The sequence below is a fragment of the Pelodiscus sinensis genome, chromosome 10 (assembly GCF_052426305.1).
Source record: "Pelodiscus sinensis isolate ZL-2025 chromosome 10, ASM5242630v1, whole genome shotgun sequence".
In the NCBI taxonomy this organism is placed as follows: Eukaryota; Metazoa; Chordata; order Testudines; family Trionychidae; genus Pelodiscus; species Pelodiscus sinensis.
In genome coordinates, this window is record NC_143061.1 from 45,590,591 (window position 1) to 45,603,238 (window position 12,648).

The window sequence follows — 12,648 nt, forward strand, 5'->3', positions numbered from 1 at the left end:
GGAGAGGAAGTAGTTTGTACAGGCAAAAACATAGACTTTTTATTTTCCAGTCCACAACCAGAATTCTGGTTGTGAATCCTGTTCATCACTGAGCCAAGCATCCCCAGTTTCGCTCTATGCCACAGGATGAAGATCATAAACATCTTGATCTGTTTGCATGGAAAGTCCATTCCTCCTCCACTCTTCAGCTTTTTGTAGCTGATTACTCTGCATTGTTGGCTGACTATGACCATACTAATTAATTATTGAGAACTCCAGGAGCTTTTTCCGCACCTTCCTAAGCAAAAGCGACCACATCTCTAGTTGATAATACAGGAGAGCCAGACAATTTCACACACCGCTCTCCAAAAGATCTTAGAGGTGATGGATACTGTTGCTGTAGTCGTGAGGAAAGCTTCCTGGCTGCAAGCCTCAGGCATTCCCAAAGAGTTACAATGAAGGTCAAGGATCTCCTCTTTGACAAAACTCCCCTCTTTGCTTCCAAAATGGACAAAGTCCTGCATACTGTGAAAGAGTCCCGTACAACATTAGAGGATGTACAACCCACCAAATAAATAGAGAAGGTATACTCTTTGCCAGAGACCCAGAGACATCTACAGACACCATTTGAACCTGGGCAAAAACATTGGTCCCAAAGACGTAGACCACAGCACCCATAAGCCACTACATCTCTGCTATGTACATCTAAGCAGCAATTTTGAAAGCTCAATCAGGGGTTTGAATGATCTCTCCCCTGGTGCCAGAAGCAACACCATTACCCAACTTTCAGTTTGTGAATTGTCTACAGTTGTTTCTCCATCAATGGGCCACTGTAGAATCAGACCAATAGGTCTTAGATTGTCCTGTTGGTTACTCCATCCCTTTAACATCCACTCCCCTCCCTGTCCCTGTTCAGCAACCCCTTCCATGAGAACCTCACACTTGGAAGTGAAACATCTCTTTATAGGTAGGAGCAGTGAAGCTAGTTCCACCTCCTCACCAAGGAAGAGGCGTTTACTCCAAATATTTCCTTACAGCAAAGAAAACAGTGTTGGAAACTGATACTGTATCGTGGGAGACTGAACAAGTTTTATATGCAATCGAAGGTTCAAAATGGTAACACTTCCCATTAACATACCAGCCCTAGGCAGGGGAGACTGGTTCTTAGCCCTCATTCTCTAGAAAGCATATTCCATATATCGGAGGGGTAGCCATGTTAGTCTGAATCTGCAAAAGCAGCGAGGAGTCCTGTGGCACCTTATAGACTAACTGCCCACGAAAGCTTATGCTCCAACACTTCAAAGACCCACTTCGTCAGATGCATGTAGTGGAAATTTCCAGAGGCAGGTATAAATATGCAGGCCAGAATCAGGCTGGAGATGACGAGGTGGATCCAATCAGGGAGGATGAAGCCTCATCCTCCCTGATTGGATCCACCCGGCCTCATCCTCCCTGATTTGATCCACCTCGTCATCTCCAGCCTGATTCTGGCCTGCATATTTATACCTGCCTCTGGAAATTTCCACTACATGTATCTGACGAAGTGGGTCTTTGCCAACGAAAGCTTATGCTCCAACACTTCAGTTAGTCTATAAGGTGCCCCAGGACTCCACGCCGTTATTCCATATAGTGATCCATCCCGTATACAGATGTTTTCTGTTTTACTGTTGGCACAGAACACTGTCAATACCAATTGCTCCCCTTCAGCTCCCCTTATATCTACAGCTATAAGGGTCTTCTCCAAGACATGAGCAGTAGTTGCAACATTGTCCAAGAGATAATTGTATTCCCTTGTTTGGATGACTGCCAAATAAGGGTGACACAGAGACATGATACACACGGTAATTGCTTTATTCCAGTATCTGGGGCTCCAAATTAACTTCCAAAAGTCAACATTTGAACCAACTCAGACCCTGGAAGCCATACTGGATTCTACGCTGGTTGGGCAACATTTCCCCAACACACTCACCACTCTTATCAATACAGTTCAATTCAGCCCTTTCATTACAGCAAGGACCTGCCTTCAAACTCTGGGGCATATGGCTGCCATAACAATACATTTTGAAGTTTTCCAGGCTACACATGTGCTGCCTTCAGACCTGGCTCACCACAGTATATGTCCTATCCTATAACAAGCTGAACAAGTGCATATCAGTACCTCAACATGTTCTCTTCCCTACATCAGTGGACCCAACCCCAAAATACTCTCCGAGGGTATGTCTACACTACCACCCTAGTTCGAACTAGGGTGGTTAATGTAGTCAATTGAAGTTGCAAATGAAGCCCAGGATTTAAATATCCCGGGCTTCATTTGCATCTTGCCGGGCGCTGCCATTTTTAAATCCCCGATAGTTCAGACTCCGTGCCTGCGGCTACACACGGCACGGAGTAGGTAGTTCGAATTAGGCTTTCTAATTCGAACTACCGTTACACCACGAGGAGTAACGGTAGTTCAAATTAGCCTAATTCGAACTACCTACTCCGTGCCGCGTGTAGCCGCGGGCATGGAGTCCGAACTACCGGGGATTTAAAAATGGTGGCACCCGGCAAGATGCAAATGAAGCCCGGGATATTTAAATCCTGGGCTTCATTTGCAACTTCGATTGACTACATTAACCACCCTAGTTCGAACTAGGGTGGTAGTGTAGACATACCCCCAGACATTCCATCCCATTCAAGTTACAGTGGGAGAGGTCTAGGTTGGATATTAAGAAAAACTATTTCACTGGGAGGGAGCTAAAGTACTCGAATTGGTTACCTACAGAGGTGCTGGAATCTCCATTCCTAGAGTTTAAGTCCCTGCTTGGCAAAGCCCTGGCTGGGATGATTTAGTCAGGGTTGGTCCTGCTTTGGGCAGGGGGCTGGACTCAATGTCCTCCTGAGGTCTCTTCCAGCCCTAGGATTCTATGATTCTATTCCATTAGGACACTTCCCTCTTCAGGTAGGGAGCTCATGTAGAAATCAACACAGTTCAGGGAAAGCAATGTCCTCAAGAATCTATGCTACACATCAATCTATTGGAACTGAGAGCAATGCACAATGCAAGCCAGTACTTCCTCTTGTTGATACAGAACTCACAGACAATACTTCCTGTATGTATTACATCATATGACAAGGAGGAGCACGGATGAACTCCCTCTATATGGAAGCAGTGAAGTTATGAAATTAGTGCATCCAGCATGATGTGACACCCATGGCAAATTACCTATTGGGTTCCCTCAATACCATGATGGACAATCTCAGCTGCCATTTCTCTGAACAGCACAAGTGGGAAATCGACATTATGGCTCTCCACAATATTTTTCCCAGGCAGGATGAACTCAAATCAATCTATTTTCAGCTCACATAAACCAGCATCCACAAGCTTTCTATAGTTTTGCTCCAGGGCAGGCTTGGAAAGGGGATTGCTTGGCGATGCCTTCTTTGACCCGTGGAAAGAACCTCTTCTATATGCTTTTCCGTCAATACCATTCATAGAATCCTAGAATCATAGAGCTGGAAGAGACCTGAGGAGGTCATCGAGTGCTGCCCCCTACTCAAGGCAGGACCAATCCCAACAAAATCAATTCAGCCTGGGCTTTAAGCCAAAACTTTAAAACCTCTAGGGATGAAGATTCCACCACCACCCTAGGTAACCCATTTCAGTACTTCACCAGCCTCCTAGTGAAATAATTTTTCCTAATATCCAACCTAGACCTCCCCCACTGTAACTTGAGACCATTGCTCTTTGTTATGCTATCACAGTATTTGTCATTATTGTGAACAGCCTCTCTCCATCTTCTTTGGAACCTCCCGTCAGGAAGCTGAAGACTGCTGTCAAATCCCCCCTCACTCTTCTCTTCTTCTTCAGACTAAATAAGCTCAAATCCCTCAGTCTCTCCTCTTAGGTCATCTGCTCCAGCCCCCTAATCATTTTGGTTGCCCACCGCTGGACCCTTTCCAGCATCCACAACCTTTCTATAGTGGGGGGCCCAGAACTGGACACGCTACTCCAGATGTGACCTCACCAGAGCCGAATAAAGGGGAAGAATCACTTTTCTAGATCTGCTGGCAATGTTCCTCCTAACGCAACCTAATAATGCCATTAGCTGCCTCGGCTGCAAGGGCACACTTTTGACTCATATCCAGCTTCTCATCCACTGTAATCCCCAGGTCTTGTTCTGCTGAACTGCTACCTAGCCAGTCGATCGCCAGCCTGTAATAATGCTTGGGATTCTTCCTTCCCAAGTGCAAGACTCTACACTTGTCCTTGTTGAACCTCATCAGATTTCTTTTGGCCCAATCTTCTAATCTGTTCTGGTCACTCTGGACCCTATCCCTGCCCTCCAGTGTATCTACCTCTCTCTCTAGCTTAGTGTCATCTGCAAATTTACTGAGGGTGCAATCCATCCCCTCATCCAGATCATTAATAAAGATGTTGAACAAAACCAGCCCTAGAACCGATCCTTGGGGCACTCCATTAGAAACCGATCACCAACCTGACATCGAGTTGTTGATCACAACCTGTTGGGCCCAACGTTCTAGCCATCTTTCTATCCATCTTACCGACCATTTATCCAATCCATACTCTCTTCACTTGCTGGCAAGAATATTGTGGGAGACTATCAAAAGCTTTACTAAAGCCCAGGTATATCACATCCACTGACTTTCCCATATCCACAGAGCCAGTTACCTCATCATAGAAGCTAATCAGTTTGATCAGGCATGACTTGCTCTTCCTGAATCCATGTTGACTATTCCTGATCACTTCCCCTCTTCCAAGTGCTTCAAAATGGATTCCTTGAGGATCCCCTCCATGATTTTTCTGGGGACTAAGGTAAGGCTGACTAGTCTGTAGTTCTCTGGATTGTCTTTCTTCCCTTTTTTTAAGGATGGGCACTACATTTGCCTTTTTCCAATCATCTGTGATCTCTCCCAGTCTCCAATAGTTTTCAAAGATGATGGCCAAAGGCTCTGCAATGACATTTGCCAACTCCCTCAGAACCGTTGGATGCATTAAATCCGGACCCATGAATGTATGTATGTCTAGCTTTTCTAAATAGTTCCTAACCTGTTCTTTCTCCACCGTGGGCTGCCCACCTCCTTCCGATACTGCATTGCCTCTTGCAGTAGTCTGGGAGCTGATCTTGTCTGTGAAGATAGAGGCAAAAGAAGCATTGAATACTTCAGATTTTCCCACATCATGGGTCGTTAAATTACCTCCCTCAACCAGTAAGGACACCACCCTCTCTCTGATCACCCTTTTATTGCTAACATGCCTGAAGAAACCTTTCTTGTTACCCTTCACATCCCTTGCTAGCTGCAATTCCAATTGCGCTTTCACCTTCCTGTTAACTTCCCTGCATTCTCAAGGAATATATTTATACTCCTCCCCAGTCATCTGTCCAAGTTTCCACTTCTTGTAAGCTTCCTTTTTGTGTTCAGGCTCACCAAGGATTTCCCCGGTAAGCCAATCTGGTCGCCTAACATATTTGCTTTTCTTACTGCGCATCGGGAGGGTTTCTTCCTGTGCCTTCAATAAGGCTTCTTTAAAATACTGCCAGCTCTCCTGGACTCCTTTCCCCTTCATGTAAGCATCCCAGGAAATCCTACCCATCAGTTCTCTGAGGGAGTTGAAGTCTGCTTTTCTGAAGTCCAGGGTGTGTATTTTGCTACTCTCCTTGCTTCCTTTTTTCAAGATCCTGAAATCTACCATCTCATGATCACTGCTTCTCAAGTTGTCACCCATTCATACTATGAGTAATCCAAAAGATATGCAAGGGCCAAGCATACGTCTTACTAATAGTACCAACTATGCCCAGACAGACTTGGTTCCCTACCTCAAGCAGCTGACTCTTTGCACCCCACAAGTAAGTACTGCCATGCTACCCCAATCTGTTATCATAACATCACAGTCACACACTGCATTTGGATCCATCAAGGCTCTACCTCAAAGCCTGGCTGCTCCGTGCTCCATTATGCCAAAAACACCTGCTCAGAAAGAGTAAAGCAAATATTAATAAATAGCCACCATTCTACAACCAGGAAGATTTACTTCCACAAGTGGAAGCAATTTTTGGCATGGTGTCAACAGAGACAACAAATTTCACCTTCCTCTGTCTTCCCTACTAGACTACCTACTAGACATGAAGGAATTGGGATTTTTTTCAGCTCGCTAAATGTCCATTTGGCTTCCATCACAGCTTTTCACAATCCATCACAAAACACTTTCTCATTGACATTCAGAACCCATGCCCCATGGTTAAGGAGCTCTCACTACCCTGGGACCTGAACTGTGTCCTCAAGAGCCTGACAGGGCACCCCTTTGAACTCTGGCTACATGCTCTCTCATCCACCTGTCCATGAAAGTGGCATTCTTTATGGCAATCGCATCAGCCAGACGTGTTGGAGAAATAGCCACCCTGATGGCTGACCCTCCCTACACAGTTTTCACTAAAGAAAAAGTTATCTTATTAGTTCACCCCAAGTTCCTGCCTAAAGTAGCATCCTCCTTCCATATCAATGAACCTACCCATTTACCAACTTTTTCCCAAATTGCACGAGAATGCATTGCAAGAATCCTTCCTTATGCTTGACATCTGCCATTCTCTAGCCTTTTACCTGGACAGGACTAAGCTCTGGTGTAAATCAACTAGATTCTTTTTGCCCATAGCTGAACACTCCAAGGTTGAAGTCCTATCTTCCCAGCAGCTGTCCAAGTGGATCTCCTTGAGCATGCCCAATATCTGAGTGGATACCCAATATCTGATTCATAACAAATAACTGTTGCAGACATTAATAGTCCATTCTGCAGTATTGGTATTTACAGCTTCCCTTAAAAATGTTCCACCTGTCAATATTTGTGGCGCAGTAACCTGGTCCCCAGAGCACACCTTTGCTAAACACTATGCCATAACGAGAGAGACGATCCCTACAGCCACAGAGGACTAGCTGTCCTTTCTACTACATTAGAGATATGGCTCCAAAGCCAACATGCTCAGCATGGATACTATTCTACATATACCTGAAGTGAAGCACCCACAGAGACAGCGCTCAAAGTTACTCAACTTGTGCAGTAATGATAGTTCTTCAAGATCTGTCCCTGTGGATGCTCCACTACTCTTCCTCCTCCCCTACTTTGGATGCTGGATATAGGTTTCCATGGGAGAGAAGGAATGGAGAGATCCATGTTATGCACACAGTTAGTGGGCACCAACAGCATCACCATGAGCGCACAGCATATGAGTGGCATGACAGGGCACTACTGTGAAATGTCTCAGATTGTTAGCACACGGACGCACCAGCACCTGAAGTGGAACACCCACGAGGGGACACCTTTCAAAGAGTCATCGTTACTGTACAAGGTAACTACTACTTCTCTAACTAAAGGAGAACTTACGTTGTGTCATTTTACCACTTGACCTTTGTAAAATTTTCCCTCAGGATGTAGTCAGATTCTTTATTTCAATCTAATGTTTAAACTGTAATTCTTTTGCAGATACTTGAAAAGGCAGCTGAGATTGCAAAAAGCAGTGAGAATGTTGGTATGGCAGTAAGTATCCAACCTGAAAGTAGCATTTTCAGGATAAAAAAATCTGAATATTTTGTTTTATTATGATTGTGGTATTCCAATTAAAAAAAAGTATATGTATTCAGGTTATACTAAAACCCTCCATTTTTTAGCTGGATTGATCTGAGACCTTCATTAAATTCATACATTCATACACTGGAAAATACCTATTCTGCTTACAGTAAGACCTGTTTCATGTTTAGAATAAGGTGCCAGAGCACTGCTTGTTCTTTAGAAACTAACAAATGTATCATGAGCTTTTGTGGATAAAACCCACTTCATCACATGAGTTGAAGTGGAAATTACAGAATCCAGGGTATATATAACAAAAACAGTTACCTGTCAATTGTAGGACCAGTGTTAATTAAGTTAATTGGGAGTCATGCTGGATGTGTCCAATTCATAACCTTTGGTGTGTAAATGTGAATATCAAAGGCGGAGGAAGTTGCCTTTGGAGTGCATTAACCCTTACTCGAGCCCAAGATAAATTAGCGTTGAACTTGTAAATCAGCAGTCCCCAACCTTTTGGGGTTGCTGGGCGCCCGGGAGCGGGACCGCGCGTGTGCAACGCGCCGTGGGGCGGGGCCATGCATGCGCCACACAACCAGAGGCGGCACCGCACATGCACCACGTGCCTTGGGGCGGGGCCGCCCATGCACCAGGTGCCAGCACTGCCATGTGCTGCACGCCCGGGGGCGGGGCCAGCCCAGATTGTTCAGCAGGCGCACATAAATGCCCCAGTGGGCGCCACGGCACCCACGGGCACCGCGTTGGGGACCACTGTTGTAAATGAATTCTAGTTCAGCAGTCTCCCTCTGTATTTGGGTGGTAAAATTCCTTTGTAGAAGAATGGCTACTTTTTAAATCCACTATTGAATGTCCAGGGAGGTTATAATGTTCCCCTATCGGCTTATGTGATACCATTCCTGATGTCGAATTTGTGTCCATTTATCCTTTGTTGCAGAGACTGTCCAATTTGGCCAATATACATGGCAAAGAGACCTTGCTGGCACTTGATGGCATAGATTACATTAGAGGATGAACAGTTGTGAGTCCCTGATGTTATGTCCTGTGATGGTGTTGCTTTTCTAGATATGTGGACAGAGTTGGCAACGGGGTTGCAGGGGTAGGTTCCTGGATGAGAGTATCTGTGGTATGGTGTTATATTTGCTAGTAAGTATTTGCTTAAGATTCGGGGGCTGTCTGTAGATGAGAATTAGACTGTGTCCCAAAGTATGTAAGAATGAGGAATCATTTTCCAGGATAAGTTGTATATTCTCAATGATGAGCAGGGAAGGGTATAAGCAGGGGGCTGTAGGTGGTGACCAGTGGTGTTCTGTTATTTTCCTTGTTGGGCCTATGTTGAAGTAGATGATTTCTGGGTACTTGTGTGGCTCTGTCAATCTGTTATGTCACTTCCCCAGATGGGTATTTAAGTTTTGCCATGTATTTTTGCTATGTATATTGACCAAATTGGACAGTCTCTGTGACACAGAATAAATGGACATAAATCAGACATCAGGGATGGTAATACACATAAACCTATAGGGGAACATTGTAACCTCCAAGGACATTCAGTAATGGATTTCAAAGTACCCATTCTTCTACAAAGGAATTTTATTACTCATTTACAGAAGGAGACTGCTGAACTGGAATTCATTTACAAGTTTGACACTCACATTTTGGACTTGAATAAAGATATTAACTGGTTAATGAACTACAAATGCAATTTCCCCCACCTTTAATATTTACATTTACACATCAAATGCTATATATGGGACACACCCAGCTGACTCTCAATTAGCTTAATTAACACTGGTCCTACAATTGACCAGTGTATGTATAACAACTGCTTTTCTTGTATAAACTGTAATTTCCATTCCAGCTCATCTGATGAGGTGGGTTTTACCTACAAAAGCACATGGTTTTTATATATACTTTATATTATCTCTGAAGTGCCCACAGTACTCTTGCCAGCAAGTTAAGGGATGTGGATTAGATAAATGGACAGTAAGATGGATAGAAAGCTGGCTAGAAGGCCAGGCCCAGCAGGTAGTGATCAACAGCTTGATATCAGGATGGCAGTTGGTTTCTAGTGGAGTGCCCCAAGGTTCAGTTCTAGGACCAGTTTTGTTCAATATCTTTATTAATGACCCGGATGAGGGGATGGATTGAACCCTCAGCAAGTTTGCTGATAACACTAAGTTAAGGGGAGAAGTAGATACGCTGGAGGGCAGAGATAGGGTCCAGAGTGACTTAGACAAATTGGAGGTTTGGGTCACAAGAAATCTGATACAAAAGACAGAACTATGTAGCACTTTAAAGACTAACAAGATGGTTTATTAGGTGATGAGCTTTCGTGGGCCAGACCCACTTCCTTGGCTGCATCTCTATCACTATTCTACATGCAAGAAATCTGATGAGGTTCAACAAGGGACAGAAGAATCCCAAGCATTGTTACAGGCTGGGGACCAAACAGCTAAGTAGTCGTTCTGCAGAAAAGGACCTGGGGATTACAGTGGATGAGAAGCTGGATATGAGTCAGTGTGCCCTTGTAGCCAAGAAGGCTAATGGCATATTAGGGTGTATTAGGAGGAGCATTGCCAGCAGATCCAGAGAAGTGATTATTCCCCTTTATTCGGCTCTGGTAAGGCCACATCTGGAGTATTGTGTCTAGTTCTGGGCCCCCCACTACAAAAAGGATGTGGACGCATTGGAGAGGGTCCAGCGGAGGGCAACCAAATGATTAGGGGGCTGGAGCACATGACCTATGAGGAGAGGCTGAGGGAGTTGGGTCTGTTTAGTCTGCAGAAGTGAAGAATGAGGGGGGATTTGATAGCAGCCTTCAACTTCCTGAAGGGAGGTTCCAAAGAGGATGGAGAGAAGCTGTTCTCAGTAGTGACAGATGGCAGAGCAATGGTCTCAAGTTGTGTTGGGGAAGGTCCAGGTTGGATATTAGGGAAAACTATTTCACTAGGAGAGTGGTGAAGCACTGGAATGGGTTACCTAGGGAAGTAGTGGAGTCTCCATCCCTAGAGGTGTTTAAGTCTCGGCTTGACAAAGCCCAGGCTGGGTTGATTTAGTTGGGATTGGTCCTGCCTAGAGCAGGGGTCTGGATTTGATTACCCTTCTGAGGTCTCTTCCAGCTCTATGGTTTTATGAGTCTATGAATGTTCATTTTTTAAAGTTACAGACTAACATGGTCACTTTTTTTGTTAGGCTACGTCTACACTGGCCCCTTTTCCGAAAGGGGCATGCTAATTTTAAACTTCAGAATAGGGAAATCCGCGGGGGATTTAAATATCCCCCGCGGGATTTAAATAAAGATGTCCGCCGCTTTTTTCCGGCTTGTAGATAAGCTGGAAAAAAGCGTCTAGACTGGCCCGATCCTCCGGAATAAAGCCCTATTCTGGAGGATCTCTTATTCCTACTTTGAATTTCGAGTATGATGTATGAATGTACTTGATTCTTAGATCTAAGATCAAGAATACATATTCCTGCGCCTCCAGAAATATAATCTATGCTATCATGTGCCGAAAGTGTCCGTCTGCTACGTACATTGGACAAACGTCTCAGACACTTCGCTAAAGAATCAACGCCCACAAAACAGACATTAGACAGGATCGCAAAGAAAAAACAGTTGCTTGTCATTTCAACCAGAAAGGACACTCTCTCAATGACCTGCTAACCTGCATCCTACTTCAGAAGACATTCAAATCTGCACTTGAAAGGGAATCCTCTGAACTGGCATTCATACTAAAATTCGACACTCTCCGCAGGGGACTTAACAAAGACTCCAACTATCTTAGCCATTACAAAGATAGCTTCCCCAATTATCACCTCTAATACTATTAACTCTCAGACATCTACCTTTCCCCACCTCTAATATCATTAACTCACTGGCATTCACCTTCCTTTCCCCCTCCCCCCCGCATCCTCCTTCTGTTCTGAAATGTGATTTGTCCTTTTCATATGTGTTCATTTTTTTAAATTGTATCCTTTGGTATATATGGTTGTGACTATTTTCTTCCACTATTTGATCTGAGGAAGTGGGTCTGGCCCACGAAAGCTCATCATCTAATAAACCATCTTGTTAGTCTTTAAAGTGCTACATAGTCCTGTATTTTGTTTCAGCTACACCAGACTAACACGGCTATATTTCTATCACTATAGTAATGATTGTAGCACTTGATTTTTCTGTCAGTTAGTAACAATCTGTATAGGGTTCCTATGAAGTTAAGTTGTTTGTGATACACAAACAATATTGTGTTCAGTTTGGCTCATTGGTCCAACTGAATTTTTACAAGAAAGGAGAATGGTATTCTTTTTTAATGAAACCCTCTCTTAAAAAAAAAAATCTTAATCCACTCTAATCTGACAAGAATGACAGAAGTTTTTATACTAATTCCTCAACAAATCAACTGTTAACCTATAATAACAATCAACATAGGATGGTGAAGCACTGGAACAAGTTACCTATGCAGGTTATGAAATCCCTGATATTAGAGGATTTTCAGAACAGTTTAGGAAAACATCTGTCAGGGATCATGTGTGTATAGTTAATTCTGTCTCAGTGTTGCGGGATAGTATATGTCTTGTAAAGGTCCCATCTAACTCTTCATTTCTTTTGATTCTGTGATAAAATGAACATGTTATGATAATTGAGACTAAGCAAAATCTGTATTAGAAAATAAAATGTTAATGTTTACATACAAAACCAATATTTCATTTTTGTTATGGTTGGAAGTGCATTAACTTTTTATTTTAATTTGCCTTTTAAACGTTGCGGTGTTATGACACTGTTTAGCTGACAGATGGGAAACATGTTTGCTGTTGAAACAGGAATTCCCTCATTTAAATCGGAAAATGGCAATATCACCATCTAGTGTTATTTATACAGACGTATATAATTTTTTCAGGTAGATTTATAATCTGAATTTCGAGTATGATGTATGAATGTTTTGCTATGACCAGAAATGTATGATCTGAAGCACAAATCTGATCATCATACCGCTGTGATCTAAGAAATGAATCCATTTCACTTAATACTACTGTTTTCCTAATGTAGCTTTATCACCGATTATTAGAGTAGTGTGAATCTTGTATGGCATAAATTTGGT

At 43.5% G+C, this 12,648-nt stretch overlaps 1 protein-coding gene across 6 annotated transcripts in view; it reads left to right on the plus strand.

Moving 5' to 3' along the window:
• PIK3CB (phosphatidylinositol-4,5-bisphosphate 3-kinase catalytic subunit beta) overlaps window positions 1-12,648 on the plus strand; it is a 225,115-nt gene that overhangs the window by 104,488 nt on the left and 107,979 nt on the right. For 5 of the 6 annotated variants that reach the window (XM_075937519.2, XM_089780866.1, XM_075937525.2 and 2 more), the window contains one exon: window positions 7,457-7,510. The exons of the other annotated variant lie outside the window; for it this stretch is intronic. In XM_075937519.2, coding sequence (XP_075793634.2) covers window positions 7,457-7,510 — 54 coding nt within the window. The remainder of the gene's footprint in view (window positions 1-7,456; window positions 7,511-12,648) is intronic. 6 annotated transcript variants of the gene reach the window in all.